Consider the following 15,741-nt stretch of genomic DNA (forward strand, 5'->3'; position numbering starts at 1 on the left):
TACGATAAACCTTAATGCACAATCAAAATTCCAATGGGATTGTAGTTTACTATAATATTTTGGGAAACAGGATAGGTGGGCTGTGGGCACTATAGGGACATCTGGGAACCTCAATGTAAAATTGGCTATTTTGACCAAAATTAAAATTAAAATAAAATATTTGAAAAATGGTCTTATAAGTAATGTAAAGTATACATGATGTGAACATGAACTGTACATCATTATCAGACTTTACTGTATCCTTCAACTTCTTGTTTATGCCCCAAATTGACTGGATATACAAGTTTTGTAGCAATTGTAGAAATATTATACCTTAATTATCGAATGTTTAAGCATGTTCTAATCATGTATACTTTACCTTTCTTAAGACCATTTTTCTAATATTTTATTTTTATATTTAATTTTGCATCGAGGTGCCCAGATGTCCCTACAGTGCCCACCTAGCCTAATACCATATTTTGTTGTGGTTTCGGTCGAACGGGGGGAACCATATGGGCCATTATCTAATCAGACAGACTTTGGAAAACGCCCAGCGTGCTAAAATTAGTTTTCTAATCAATAACCTAGTATTGCGCGGCCCACGGTCGTGAAAGGTGAAGTGTGTCTGTGTGTTAATTAGTGTAATGAACCTTCCCGGGTGGTGCATGTGGTTCATTACTATTCACACCGGCGGGTGCATGATGCATCAATGGCCGTTGTGTGTGTTCTCAGGTAAAAGAGGAAACCGGACGCAGCTGCTGCACTAGTCTAGTGGGTTACAGTTCAGTTCGTGGTCAGAGGAGCGACGGATTCGGAGGTTTTTCTATTCTTCTGGCGACGCGTCTTTTCCCCCCTGCAGCCTGTAGCCTGTGTGATAACGGCGCCCCTTAGTCCTGCTTTCACCGTGTCAGCGTGTCCGTGTCTGTGTGAGTAAACTGTCTGGTCTGGGAGAGAAGAAGCATGGCAGCCATCAAGGCTCTGGAGCTGTGGTGCAAGACGCAATGTGACGGATATGAAGAGGTATCGATCACCAACATGACCACTTCGTTCAAGAATGGACTGGCGTTCTGTGCCATTATCCACAAATACAGACCGGACCTCATGTAAGCGTTTCATCACCATCACAGCCCGTTCTGTGACTGTTCCCTCCACCCAGTGGTGGAAAAAGTACTCACTTATTTTTACTTAAGTAAAAGTATCAATACTGCGATCTAGATATACTCTGTTACAAGTAAAAGTAAAAAATACTGAAAATTTGAAATACTCCAGTAATGTAAAAAAATCCTGAAAAGTGTACTTAACTACAATACTTGAGTAAATGTACTTAGTTACTTTACTCCACTGCTCACAATTCATGTCCAGATTCACCCGCTTAATAACCGGCAACAAGGACATAAATAAACGTGGGCAGACTGTACATGTAGCCTAACCACCTGCAGTCAATTAATGATTGATTAGCATTTTGCTCTGGATCTAATTAGCCTCTGTAAAAATACTGCCAGTGGTAGACTATTATGGAAATAATGGACACACACACACACACACACACACACACAGTCACAATTTAATTATCAAATTAATGGTTTAATTTAACTTGCCATCTATTTGATGTCTTTCTTTTCCCAGAGACTTTAAAGCTCTCAGCAAAGAGGATACGTTTGAGAACAACAACTTGGTAAGATGTCACACAATTTGTTCAACACTTTCAACTTTGTCTTTGTTGTTTTGTTTGTGTCTGGAGAACTTGGAAGGCAAATCTAAAATACAATATATATCATTTCTTTACAGTGCAAGGAAAACAAGTAATTTTTTTTTTATTTCAATGTAATGGATTCAGTTGAAATATTTGGTTTCAAGTTAACAGGTTGGTGAGGTGATTGTAGGCTATATTATACACAGTCAGCAGACAGACATTACAATCAGTAATATCTATCCCAGGTCAAGTTTAAAACTAATTTCAAACTTGAAATATTCAGTCTTTTTGTTACCTTTGGCCATTTGACCTACTTTATTTTTACCCCTCCAGGGTGACTTAAACGGTGCAGCTCCCCTGGCTTCCTTCCTATACATTTGAGGATTACAGGGCCCTTAACACAGTAAAAATCCTCAGTCTTCCTTTATCCATTGTGTAGCTCAGAGGGAGTACAAGTGGCACCAAATTGACCCGTAAGGGTCCATTTATTTGTACTCTCTCAGAGTTAAATGAACTCTGAGCATACAGAGCTGATCTCCACACTGTCTGGGTCCCCCTGACAGTGAGAGCAGAGAACCTGAGCTCAACAGAGGATCTGCAGGGTATTCATTTTGAATGAGGCTTACTGTCATAGGCCACTTGATCCTCACGACGATACTTGGTCCATTTTAAGACGGGGGGGGGGGGGGGGGGTCATCATGACACACTCCTGGAGGGTTATTCAAGAAGAGCAATTTCACGTGACACAGTTTTGTCTTCAGGAGAACACGGTGTGTCACAGTGTGTTTAATTAGGCTTGTCTAACTTTCGGCTAGCTGAGGTCTTAGGCTACTCATATTGAAATGTAAGCTGTTGGATCGTTTTAAAATTATTCATTTTTCCATAAATGGCAGATTGCATTGTTATAATTTCTCACAGGTGGCCACTGGCAAGTTTATTTTTTTCTTTTGGAAAATGTACAACAAAGCGCCTCACAAAGCCAGTCATTGTGTCTTTATTTTTTCTCGTGTTGCTGTACATTGGCAGACATGGTATTCAGCACTGCTGTTAGATTTTAATGAGCGTGTCCCATGTGATCCTAAACAATGACCTGAAATCCTGCTCCCTCCATCCTCCTGTTCGTTTACTTTTCTTTTTTTTTGTATCCACGAGACTGTACAGGAAACGTGCTATTCATTATACACCCCTTGTCCAGAGCCCCACGCGTCGGGTCACAACATGCATTCAGTGCTGCTTCTCTATTTATAGAAAACCTCCTTTGTTTTCAAATAATTGTGGGAGCAACCTTTTAGTGCCTGCTTGACTTGGTGAAGTGAAGCAAGTGCTTATTTAGTCTATCATACAATTTAGGCATTTAGCAGACACACTATCCAGAACCTAGTCAACATGGTATGGTCACGTAAATGGAGTGCAAAAAAGCTATGTATTGCTTCAAAGTAACGGATACCAGATCAAACCTAGTATCTCTTCAAAACATGCTGTCTAAGTAACATTCTTTGCATCTGTGTTGGGCATTAACCCATTAGACCTGAGGCCGATTCTAAATCGGTAGTTTTCTTGCCAAGGACCCCCAAATTGATATCTATATATGGCCGTGGACCCCCCCATCTGTACATATTTTGTGCCAGGGACCCCCAGAAGAGAAGGTTTGTGTTAAAAAAAAATTCAAACATTCTCAGTCTTTTTAGAAAATAGCAGGTGTTAAAGCTTGTGACACGCTGTGAGCTTGTAGATCTGCTATTTTTGAATGGCCAACGCTACAATCTAAAATGACACGGATGCTTTCCCGGTTTTAATAAGTGAACAAGTAACCAACATGTCTGCATCACGCTTACATTGTCATCTTGTCAGAGTGTTTGTCTCATTGTCTGTATGTGTTTATTTTTACCTCCCCAGGCATTCCGGATTGCCGAAGAGAAGCTGGGGATTCCTGCCTTACTGGATGCAGAAGACATGGTGGCCTTAAGGATCCCAGACAGACTGAGCATTCTCACCTATGTTTCTCAGTACTACAATTACTTCAAAGGACGCTCTCCCTGTAGGAATGCTCGCCTTATCTCTCTTCTCATAATTATATTCGCAAGATTTTCAAAGATGTCCTTCTTTTAGTGTGTCTGCCCCATGAACACGATATTTAATTGACATATTGGCACTGTGCATGTTTGTCTTTTCTTTTCTGTGATAAATTCCTTTTTCTTTTTTTCAGTGGGAGGTGTAAAAAGGCCAGCAGAGGGCTCCAAGGAGGAGCCATCAGAAAAGAAGAATCTCCCTGTAGTTGCCAAAACCTTTGTGTCTAAAACAGCCAATTGTTCAACATCCAAGTTGATTGCTGACACCTCATCCAAAACACATAGAGCTGCTGCTGATAAGGTCAGTGTTGGATGACTACTTTTAGGGCTGTGTTTACAAAACAACAGCTGTCATTATTACATGTGAGATATATATCTGTCTGGTACATAAATGGAAGAATATATAGTATCTTCAAACATGGTCATGTGAGTTTGAATTTCTTCTTTCACAGAAGACGGTCCTTGCTGAAAGCTCTAATAAAACGGGGACACTCAATAGCAAATGTGCTGCATGCAAGAACCATGTTCATCTGGTGCAGAGGAATTTTGTGGAAGGGAGGCTCTATCATAGGAGCTGCTTCAAGTAAGAATTCAATATATCCTGCGAGTTTTAATTACAAGTTGTACACTGTGCTAACCATTGCATGTTAAAACTTAACCCAGATGCAGTGAATGCTCCAGTGTGCTCCACCCTGGAGCTTACAAAGCCGGAAAGGCACCAGATACTTTCATCTGTAATACCCCTTGCAAACCGTCCTCCTCTGGGGCCGCGATTGGAAGCGGACCCATCGGTGCCGTCCTCCGACGAAACGGTGACAGCCAAACCCACCCCGCCCCGCGCCCCTCCTCGGTGCTGTCCATCCCTCCGAAGAACAGTGTCCCGAAGCCTGTTGATCCTGCCCCGCCACCTCGGTCCTGGACAGCCGCAGCCCAGAAGACACAAACAGCTCGACAGAGGTTCTTCCAGGCTGCTGAGCTGGTCTCCGAGGTCCCAGCCAGAAACGGGTTGCCTTCGTGGCCCACAGATTGTTCTGGGAGGCTGAAGGTCCCCCCGAGTCGTGAGCAAAACTGCAAAACAGGGGCAACAATTGGCAAGACTCTAGCAGAGGAAAACTGCAACAATAACAACACACGCCACTTTGTCATCAGAACGGCAGAAAGAAGGTGAGAGAATGGAGCACCATTTGTCCCTTTTGTACATTATGCTCAAATGTGTTCCCTTTGTTTGGTATTCTTCCCACATTGTAAAACCCTGAGTGTTAATATAACTCTTCGAGTGTACAAAATAAATGTAACCAAATGGCATTTGTACACAGTTGATGTCAAATTTGGTTACATTTGTACTTTGCTGACTGTGATTTCTTCTTGTGATTTTTAATCTGAAGGTGACACTCTTCTCTGTCCCCAGGTTTGGAGAGGAGCCAAGACTGTCTGACAATATCAGTTTGAGACAGGATAAGTGTCAGCCAGGCCCAGTGGGGAAAGGGGCAGGACATCCCTCGATCAGCCATAGGAACAAGGAATCCCCTTGCCTGGATGCCATCAACAACAACACCACCACAAAGCCAACACCTGGATACTGGAACAGCAAAGGTAAGCGGCAGTGGTGGACAGTAATGAATACCTTTATTGAGTACTGTTACTGTACTTAAAGAGCATTTGTGATTGTCTGTACTTGAGTATTTGTATTTTTCGATGGATACTTATGACTTTGACTTTCACTCCACTACATTTCAAATTAACAACTTAACACATTGAGTGCCAAAAACGGTCCGGACCGTTTTTCATAATCCAAACGAGGTGTGCCAAAAACGGGACCGTTTTTGGGCAAAAATATGAAAAAAATAAAATAAAATCCCTTCACAGCACCAGGAGATATGATTTTTCGAAGATTTAGACTCCAATCCACTTCCTGGTTAACTTATGACTTCAAAAGCCTGTATCTCGGCTCCTGTGTACTTTTCTTTTTTAGTATGTATTTTTGACTATTTTCAACTGGCTGCAACTATGGAACGGATTACCGAATGTTTTTAATGTTTTTCCCCGGATTGTACGAGACCCCTGTGTGTGTAATGAGGGGATCACCATGATGACGGTGATCACTGAAAATATTTTGTGACTACTTGAAAAAGGTCAAAAAATGGTTAAAAATCCAGGCACTGGAGGTACCCTGTTTTGAAAAACCCCTGGCACTCAATGTGTTAAGCTCCATTTGAAATATAGTGAAAATAGCAGATCTACAAGCATTCTGAGCTTGTATTTCTACTATTTTCACTATGTGTACTTTTGAATACTTGAATATTTGTTTTAAAGCAAATACTTACAGTACTTAAATTCAAGCGCAAAGGGCAAGCTTTCACCTAGTTGAGTAATATTTGACGAGGAGTACTTTGACTCAAGTTCTGAGGGGAAGTACTTTGTCCACCACTGGTAAGCAGATCTCAATCTGAATCTATTCACTAAGCAGGTCATCTGAATTGATTAAACCTTGTCATGTTGGCACTGTTTAAGTGCATTGTACCATGATATGAATGAGACGGTCTGTGTTTTGTAAAATGAATGTAGTGTATAGTGAGTCAAATACAGTGTTTGTTCATATGCTATGCAGTCTTTGAGATAAACCGATGTCTAGACCTGTCTCGAGTGCTCCCCTCATACCTTAAGACAACATGACATAGAAATGAATTCACTCATTTCCCCACTGGTTTTTGACTCTGTAAATGCATTCACTGGAGCGTGTGAAACAAAATTAGGTTGTAATGAGTGAGCATTACATCCACCCATTTAATTTTGGTAGCCTGAGTTCCTCTGTTCTTTGGGGTCTGTCTGAATACATTTGTCTTTTCCTGTAGATCTGGGCCCTAATCACTGGCAATCAATGCTCAGGCCAGTTAAAACGGAACCAGGACGGAGGTGAGTCTGCTCTCAACACGCTTAATAATCATTAATCCTCTATAACTCACTGGATAGGGGAAAAAGGGCTAAGTCACTCGGGTGGATAAAATAACTCGACATTTGACCTTGAGACCTGACCATTGAGCTCATTCACTCTCCAGAATGCCGGTTCATCCTGCTTCGCCCGTCTCTGTTCTTGTTGACTGGCTCAGAGTGAAGCCGCTCTCTCTGTCCCCCACCTTACCATATCCCAAGAAGTGCCATGCCTGACTCTATCCCTGCTCTGTCACTACATACTAATTCCTCTATTGTTTTCACCTTTCACCGTTTCAAAATATGAGGTGAGGCCTCTCAATTTACTTAAAATGTATTGTCATTTTCAGTATGTTTCATCAATATGTGTGATCTAAACACCCTTCGAAACATCACATTTGGGATTCTTTACATTGTGTCACATTTGGTCTCATCCTTGGCAGAAGTCCAGAAACTGATGGACTGGCCACCACTGAACCACATGAACTTGACCTCCTCTCTAAGCCTCCCTGGAACATCTTGGTCAGTACAACGTCAACTCCAACACCTATTGTATCTCCACCAGTTTCTGTTGCGGTTGCTCCTGCATACCACCAGGATCTCTCTCCTCAAAAACCCCAGCCGGTATCTGAAAACATGGGTAAGTTCTTCCTGTGCATATTGTTCATCACAGTGTAATTCTTAATATACATAATATAATTAATAAACCAAAATGTTTATACGACTGTGAGAAGTTGCACAGTGAAATCCTCAGTATAATTTAACTCTTGTATGTAATGTAACCATAATACGGTATACAAATGTAATCAAATGGACCCATTTTTACACTGAGTAACAAATCAGTAATGTATAAATTAACACTGAGGATTTTACTGTGTGCAGAGATTAGGAAAATGACGAGGTGTGTGTGTATGTGTGTAAATGGTATTACTGTGTGTGTGTGTGTGTGTGTGTGTGTGTGTGTGTGTGTGTGTGTGTGTGTGTGTGTGTGTGTGTGTGTGTGTGTGTGTGTGTGTGTGTGTGTGTGTGTGTGTGTGTGTGTGTGTGTGTGTGTGTGTGTGTGTGTGTGTGTGTGTGTGTGTGTGTGTGTGTGTGTGTATATGTTACAGGGAAATTTGCATTCCAGGGAAATTGGAAAAGGAGCGCTTGTTTTTACCACCCACCCAGGCAATTCTGTATAACCAACACTAGAGGGCAATGAATGCAAGCGTGTGCATGTGTGCACATGCGCTCGAAAAGCCCCGCCTCGCGCCTAAGCCCCGCGCCTAAAAGCGAGCGCTCCTCTTTCAATTTCCCAGGAATGCCAATTTCCCTGTGACATATATATATATGTGTGTGTGTGTGTGTGTGTGTGTGTGTGTGTGTGTGTGTGTGTGTGTGTGTGTGTGAATGGTATTTATAGCTATTTGTTAACCTTCAAGTCATAATTTCAGGCTTAGATCATGGGAACTACTACTCAACTATCAAGTCCCCATCCAGCTGGTCTGCTATGCAATCTATTGGTTCTTCCATGACTGTTCCAGAAAATGACAGAGACACAAAGACTTGTTGCCCAGGTTTGGCCTCTTGTCTTTCAATTCTAGATTCTTGTACACATCGTGTTTTGCTAATTTTTATTTCTTTATGTGAGAAATATTTCAAATGAAAATTACTGAAGTGATGTAATTTGTGACCATGATTTTGTGAAAAGCCGCCATAAAAGGTCCATCTAATCCTATTTTATCTACCTCTTAGCTTCTAAAAAGGGAAAGTATTTGTCACCCACCAACGCCCCCAGTCCTGAAATGAGGTCACCGTCTGTAAGCTCTCTCCCTTAAGTCTCTTAAAAGATTAATTAACAGCAAAGCAAAATATGATTTCATTACATTCACAGCGATATGTTGTCAGTGTTAAATTTTCAATCATGCATCGTGACACTTGGTGTTCTTGTGTTTCTGCCAGGCCAAATCTCATCACATTCCAATGGATCAGATTGAGAGGGAGCTGGATGAGATTGAGACAAACCTGAGCAACTTGGAGAGGGAGGGAGTTGGGCTGGAAGAGAAGCTACGCAGCTTTGAACAAGGTACTTTTCCACTTGTTCTGTGTCATCACTTCCCCAACTCAGCACTGTGTCATCACTTCCCCAACTCAGCACTTCCTGTCACTTCCTCCTGTTCCCACTTCAAAAAATGGAAAATCAAAAACAACATCCCTGCTCCCACCCTTTTCTGAATTCGAGGCAGTATGGAGATTGATGGATAATTTTCCGTTTCTGTGCCTGTTGACGCAGCATGAATGACCTCTTCATAAATCTACTGTACTTTACAAACATCCCTATTCGTCTACTCCAGTGTGAATAGTTCCAGTTTAGAGTTGTGTTCTCATGCTTAGACTGTTGACCATAGGGGATGCACCCAGTCAACTACAGGCTGCTAGTGGATAGAGCTGTGCCAAGCCATTTCAAGTGCATCTCTCAGAAAATGAGTCGGGGCAAAACAAACCACAGGGAGTTTAACACTCTGATTGCTTTGAACCTTTGCCTTGCTAGCAGGATATTGTGTGTATATATGAGACTCCTTTTGCCATATGGCAAGTACAGTATACTGTATTTCATTTCAAACCTCGCAAACATGTGACCACTATTCATATGCAAGAATAGAATTGGGTGTTACTTGAGATGTAAATGCAGCCAAAAATCATGAATGAAGTTTTTTGCCACTTGACAAACATTTGAACAATGTTAGTTGTGCTATAAGAGAAATGAAAGTACAAATCTGGACAAAGGCATGGCTTAAAAGGCAAAATTCACAGGGAATATCCAGCTCATTGAACCTTACATATCATTGGTTGCTTTGGCGGTTGTTAATGCTTTTCTATAAAATATAAGAATCGGTCAGATAAAATTAAATGCAATGCTTTGAAACTCCATATGGGGCATAAGGTCTTGCCATTTTAGGGTATCAAATCAGTGACTGAGCAGAAACAATGAGAGTTTGACATGAAGTAAAAAATATGCTCAATATTTATACATGGTCCCTGAATTTCGGATGACAAACAAAATTGGCATTCATATTAAATATCTAATTGCTATACATCTGTAGCTCTTGTACCTTTCACAATACCTTGTTTATCAGTATTTGGCACATTGCTGTTAAGTGGAAATTATTTTAAGTTTTTATTAGCTTTCTGCAAATAATAAGACAAATGAAAGATTTGAATGATCCCTATTGACAATTGAGGTAACGCAGACTAGATCAGATCATCTCTTCAATTGTGAGATTGGTCAAATTCATACTACCAGGCACAGTTGACAGTCTGTACACAAAATTACTCAACCCTTTTTTTTGTTAAGGTGCAGTGTTTTCCAACTGACATTTATGATGACCTTAACTGGGTGGAATTGTGGTTTTGCCATTTCATTAGAGTGACCCCAATGCTGAAGTAATTTAGATCAGTATATCGTACATCAGAATTCTCACTGGGGTACATAAAATGTAAAGAGCCTGTTCCATTGGCAGGTGCCGAGAGCAAAGCTGCAACTTTTTTCTGGCACAGCCATCCAGCCACTTTTGACAAAACTTTGCAGAATACCAAACGGCCAAGAAACAAATCTGGCCAAAGGGGGTGCTATAGCAATCAATTGAAAATTGATGTAGTAAAGTGCTTTGTTTTGTGGAGTTGAGTCTGTGTATGGCTACAAGTCAGTGCGTGTAGACTTTTCTCAATATTCACATCTATTCTTTAAAACCTTTCAACTTTATTTATTTTTAAATCCCTTTTCAACCATGCATCTGAGGGTAATATTGCCCTCAAATCTCATGCTTTAACTTCTTGTCACAATATCCTACTGTGTGCAGAAAGTGGAAACATATTTTAATATCCTAGTGTAACTCCAGGCTCTTATTTACTGACTACTTGCATAACAATTTGGTTTCTTTTTTGGATTACAATTGCCTACTGGTATTGAAGGTACATGACTTGATTATATTGGATGCATTGTGGATTGGTAACTGACAGTCATACCTCAACAGTGAAGAAGGCTACCTGTGTTGGGTATTCAAGGTGTTTATATAATGGCTTTTAAATGGGAATTACCTTTTCAGAGGAGAAGGGAGACATTTTGATGGACCCTCTAATGGTTGACTGGTTCAACCTTATCAGAAAGAAACAGATGTACATCAGGAGGGAATCTGAGCTCGTATACATGTGAGTATCTTGATCAAGAGATTATTAAATGAGTGTCACAATTCTCTTTCTATACTGTCCCCATAGTTCCTGGTAATTGATTTTTAAAAGAATTGCACACAATAAATATCTGATTTTAATTCCTAATGTACACATTAATGCATAAATATAGAAAAAAATACTAAATTATTACTTTGCATCAATGTTTTTAAATGCTATTACTCGTACTATGTCAATGTGCTGTATTTAACACTACTAACTAACTTTAAACTGAATGTTCAAGGATAACAGTTTTGGGACAAGTGTAAGATATGTGCAATATACAATAGGTTTGCTCATTAACATTAACTCCATTTAAAAAAAAATGTATTATTTGAACTCTATTTAAAAAAAAAAGTATTAATTGGTGATGGGTAATTTATTTGAATTCTGGATATGTTAAGAGTGAAGACTCAAGACCTTGAGGAACAACAGCCAAGTGTGGAGGAGGAACTTAGGAGGCTGTTGGAGAAGCCAGGTGTGAGAGCTCTTGTGCACCTGAATGTCATCAAATGTTTGTTGTTCACCAACACGCAACACTGACATCTATCTATTCCTCTAAAGCAGTAACAGTGTTGTGTCAAAAATAGCCTACCTACCAGCCCACAGCGCGACGCATTGTGAGCTTGTAGATCGGCCATTTCTGACGCGTGACACCATCTGTGCGACAGGAGCATAAATTTGGCACCGATCTCTGCATTTAGCTCCAACATTGACATCTTCCCACTATACCAAGACATTAGAGATGCATACTTCCCACAGATTACATACACCCAAAGTGAGTTTGAAAACATGACCAACGACAAAAAACTCCCATACCTACTGGGAGAAATACAACAATGTGCGAACACAGCAGCAAGATTTGTGAACTGTTGCAATAAAAGGTCAGCCAATGGAATACAACCACCCTAAGAACTACTAAACATTGAGTGTCCTACCTACACTATCTGTACAGAGTAGTAGACGTACTGCACATATAAACAGAGCTGTTACCTTTAAACTAGGGGTGCAACGATATGTTTTAACAACGATTCGATACGTATCACGATACTTGGTTGTCGATATGATACATGAATACAGGTTAATTTAGAACGATGCGATTCAATGATTTAAAATCGATATAGTAACTATTTATTTACCCAAAAAATCTGTGTGAAAAATAAATACCTGGATACTGGATATAAAGCCCTCTTTCTCTTTTTTGTTCTTAAAAGTACTTAGTATTGATAAAATTGATTATTTGCATTGCAAAACGATTCGATACGATTATTTGCTTTGCAAAACGATTCGATACGATACAAAGTCAAACGATACGATATTTTGCTGTTTGCATATCGATATAGTAGATCGTTGAAGATTCAAAGCGATTTTTCGATGCAGTTACTATATCGTTACACCTCTACTTTAAACGCATTTTAAATTTGAGTCTTTTTTTGTATACTATTTAAATAGTTTTGAGAGAAAATGCTGCGATTTGTCCCAAAGTGACAAAAGATTGCTGCTATTTGTTTCAAAAGGCTTTATAGCCTGTGTGTATGTATAAGGAAGCAATGTCAATGTGACATAGCTCTGTATATACTTTCCCCATTTTCAACCATTTTTATTATATTTTGACACTTGCTTTGGCAATGTAAACGTATGTTTTCTGATGCCAATAAAGCTCCATTGAATTGACATCTGCACAATGACATCTGCATTTACTTCCAACCAACAGTGATATCTGCATTTACCTCCCGACACTGTCGCAAGTGTCAGTGTGCAGATGTCCGTGTCGGGAGTTAAATGCAGATGTCTGTATTCACATCCGACACTGACATGTGCATTTACCTTTACAGATTGTTTGAAGTCCACTGAAGAGCAGCAACGGCAGCAGAGCCTGATGGAGAGACTGGTGGAGATAGTGAACGGTAGAAATGCCATCGTGGAGGGCTTGGATGAGGACAGGCTTAGGTAACAAGGGGGGCCCTTTCTGGTTAATTTTACATGACTCATTACAAATTAATAACCTTGGCAGTGTAGTCACAAATATTTTGGCTTCTACTGTTAACCACTTGAGTCCTATTTTATACTTTGTCGTACAACTGTGTAATGCAAAAATAGTGACAGGCTTAGCATAGACGCAAAGCGCTGTGAGCTTGTAGATCGGCTATTTTCACACATGCGCACAAATGTTTGATGGATTGCCTAGAATGACATGCCCAATTAAGTATGTACTGTAGTTAAATAAGTCTGAATGATGTTTTTGAGAGGTTATATTTGTGATTGTTTCAGGGAGGTGGAAGAGGATCAGCGGTTGAATGAGATGATGCAGAATCTTAGTGAGTATTGCTGAATTATGCTTGACTTTTGAAATAACCTTTCCAATAGATATTCACTGAAATTGGTCTGTGAGGGTCCATTTGAACCCATGAGGATCAGTTTTCTGAGGATCAATCCTGCGCGTTAGTTTAGCTCGTAGTGTAAAAATGGAGTCAGTCAAAGACTTTTACACACCATTTAAACTAGCACTCAAGATATCACACTAATACACTGTTCCTTTTTCATAATGTTCATTATGGCGAACAGGGGTAAAGAAATCCAAAACTAAGAGGACATCCTCAATCTCCAAACTGTTCAGGCGGAGAAGTAAACGAGTTGTGGAATGATGAAATGTCAATGGAGCCTTTGTTTCCTCCTACCGGATGTGAAAATTGTGAGCATATGTGATTTGATTTGAGTGCATTGATTGTGTTTTTATAATTTTTGAATGAGAGCAGTCGGATATGGAAACGAATGACGTTAAATCAGGAAGGATGGAACACTATTTTTTTTCACAAGCTTATGTTCGCAATGGAATACTATTTATTTTTTCACAAGCTTATTTTTTCACAAGCTTATGTTCACAATATTTCTGATATTAGCATGTGCTTTGGTTAAATCTCTTAACCAAATCTTAATTTTCACTTTCACTTTACATTCTTGGTGATGTTTGGGAAGTCACTTTACATTCTTGGTGGTGATGTTTGGGAAGTCACTTTACATTCTTGTTGGTGATGTTTGGGAAGTGAAATTGTATTGGGAAGTAATGATTAAGTAATTGCTTTATTTTATGGTGCTTTTGATTTATTCACTTTTCTTGGTTTTGTTTTCACTTAAAAATGGCCTTTGTTGGTCTTGTTTTGAAAAAAGGTGCTAATGTATGAAATAAGGTGATGGAATGTGGGGACAATATTTATAATGACGACGCTTAATTTAATTATGCCGACGTATCCAAATGATGGTCGGGAGTACAGCTGTACATTCATGTCTTGGGACCAAAACAACGCATGTTGGTCCAAACTGTATTTGGCCACTGCTGAGATGAAATGTAAAGGAAACGCTGGTTCCATTCAACACGTTGATAAAAATGAATGTTGGGGGAGGGAAAGCAAGCTGTAATGGTTCTACTGTTTGATTTTAAATGAGTATTTTAATATTTATTTTAGGTTGCTGTGAGGAAAAGACTTTGAGTGGTTTTAATATGTAGAGCCACACAGGTTGAGCTCCCTTGTTTTGACTGTAGTTCTCCTTCTCTCACACTGTACTGTAGGTGGCAGCCTAGGTATGCATTAACACAAGGATGGAACTCCAAAATCCAATTTGCCACAGTACAGACAGTTAATTTCTTTGCTAATTTTATAAATGCTGCAAAATGTTCAGCTTTGCTGATGCAATAATGTTATGTGAAAGAGGATTAGGCAGAGCAGTAGCTTATGGCCTGGGAAGGCTTATAAACTATAGGTTTTATTGAGCTCTTTATCTTCAAACCCAGTTTAATTAAACATTACTCTTTACTAATATCTGCTAAAGAATTGCTCCATACCTGGGCTATTATAATCAAATTTCAAACATTGTTGATGTACATAGTCACTCAGCTGTGAAAAAGCCTGTTCCCACCAAGTGATGTGTAATACTGTAATGGCTTGTGGCATTTTTAGAAGTGGTAATATGTTATACTTTGTGTACCCTACATTATTTATTTATATATTTTTTAAACAAACTTTAATGTCTAATAAATCCTCTGAAGGTTACTGCATATGAGAGGTTGATTTATTTGCTTGTTAACAAATTTCCATTTGGCACAAACTTGAATTTTAAACATCTCTTGACTGGATGTCTTGTCATTGCACAACTGTTCACCAGTTATTCTTCAAAGTACCACCAATAACTGTTGCTGCAACCAGCAATACATCATTGTCGGATAGAAGACTTGTATATCGATATTGCTTTATATTTTCCCCTACAAATGAATGCCCTATTAATACCATCGTATGAGTTTCACACAAATGGCCGATCTACAAGCTCTCAATTCATCACGATGCATGAGAGCTTGTGGATTGGCTGTTTGTGCACTTTTGTTTTTGAAAAGTTTGCCCAAAATAGAGAGGACTTGACCACAGGTTGAAAGTGGTCAAGTCTGTCTGGGGGTTTTATGACTATTTAATAATAAAGTATTAAGACCCTGTGACTAAATAACTATACTTGATCCATTGGAACACACAGGTTCTTTGTTCCATTTCCTGAAAGTAGTGGTTTTGGACATACAGGGTTTCTTGGACTGATGGCAACAAATATCAGTTTCTACTTTGAGGAAAGCGCACACAAGGCTGGGACCTCTTGGCATCAGAGCTGCACAGTGTCATTCACAGAGTTAAATCAATGCTTGCTTTTAATGTGGGTTTTTAAGCAAGGCATCAAGATAATTTGCTCACGTCAATTTTCGCAGCTACTTAGGAACTACATATCCCCCATTTGAAATGCATGAAATTGTGATCACCAACTTGGAACACAATCTTTCTAGCTGAGCAGAGCTGGGGATGTTATTGGTACTGAATGCCATGCGTGATG

The 15,741-nt window shown here is 39.6% G+C and overlaps 1 protein-coding gene across 3 annotated transcripts; it reads left to right on the forward strand.

Moving 5' to 3' along the window:
- The first annotated feature begins 604 nt into the window (after positions 1-604).
- Positions 605-14,900, forward strand: micall2a (mical-like 2a). Of its 3 annotated transcripts, none has more exons than XM_084071579.1 (17): positions 605-1,082; positions 1,606-1,654; positions 3,569-3,710; positions 3,879-4,042; positions 4,194-4,324; positions 4,405-4,905; positions 5,150-5,334; positions 6,594-6,654; positions 7,113-7,309; positions 8,103-8,225; positions 8,404-8,468; positions 8,611-8,734; positions 10,755-10,857; positions 11,280-11,353; positions 12,711-12,825; positions 13,147-13,193; positions 13,441-14,900. In XM_084071579.1, exons 1-17 carry the CDS (start codon positions 940-942, stop codon positions 13,518-13,520), a joined length of 2,304 nt encoding a protein of 767 aa, XP_083927705.1. In that variant the 5' UTR covers positions 605-939; the 3' UTR covers positions 13,521-14,900. The 3 variants fall into 3 exon arrangements, with proteins under 3 accessions (XP_083927705.1, XP_083927707.1, XP_083927706.1); XM_084071581.1 differs by having other exon boundaries at positions 7,116-7,309; XM_084071580.1 differs by having other exon boundaries at positions 4,197-4,324.
- Positions 14,901-15,741: the final 841 nt, after the last annotated feature.

Source organism: Gymnoscopelus microlampas (assembly GCF_963454915.1).
Source record: "Gymnoscopelus microlampas genome assembly, chromosome: 11".
Taxonomy (NCBI): Eukaryota; Metazoa; Chordata; class Actinopteri; order Myctophiformes; family Myctophidae; genus Gymnoscopelus; species Gymnoscopelus microlampas.

Coding starts and splice junctions, on each gene's coding strand:
- micall2a (XM_084071579.1), top strand. CDS start 940: ATGGCAGCCATCAAGGCTCTGGAGCTGTGGTGCAAGACGCAATGTGAC. Junction 6,655..7,112: donor AAAACGGAACCAGGACGGAG/GTGAGTCTGCTC, acceptor CATCCTTGGCAG/AAGTCCAGAAACTGATGGAC. Junction 8,735..10,754: donor GCTACGCAGCTTTGAACAAG/GTACTTTTCCAC, acceptor TTACCTTTTCAG/AGGAGAAGGGAGACATTTTG.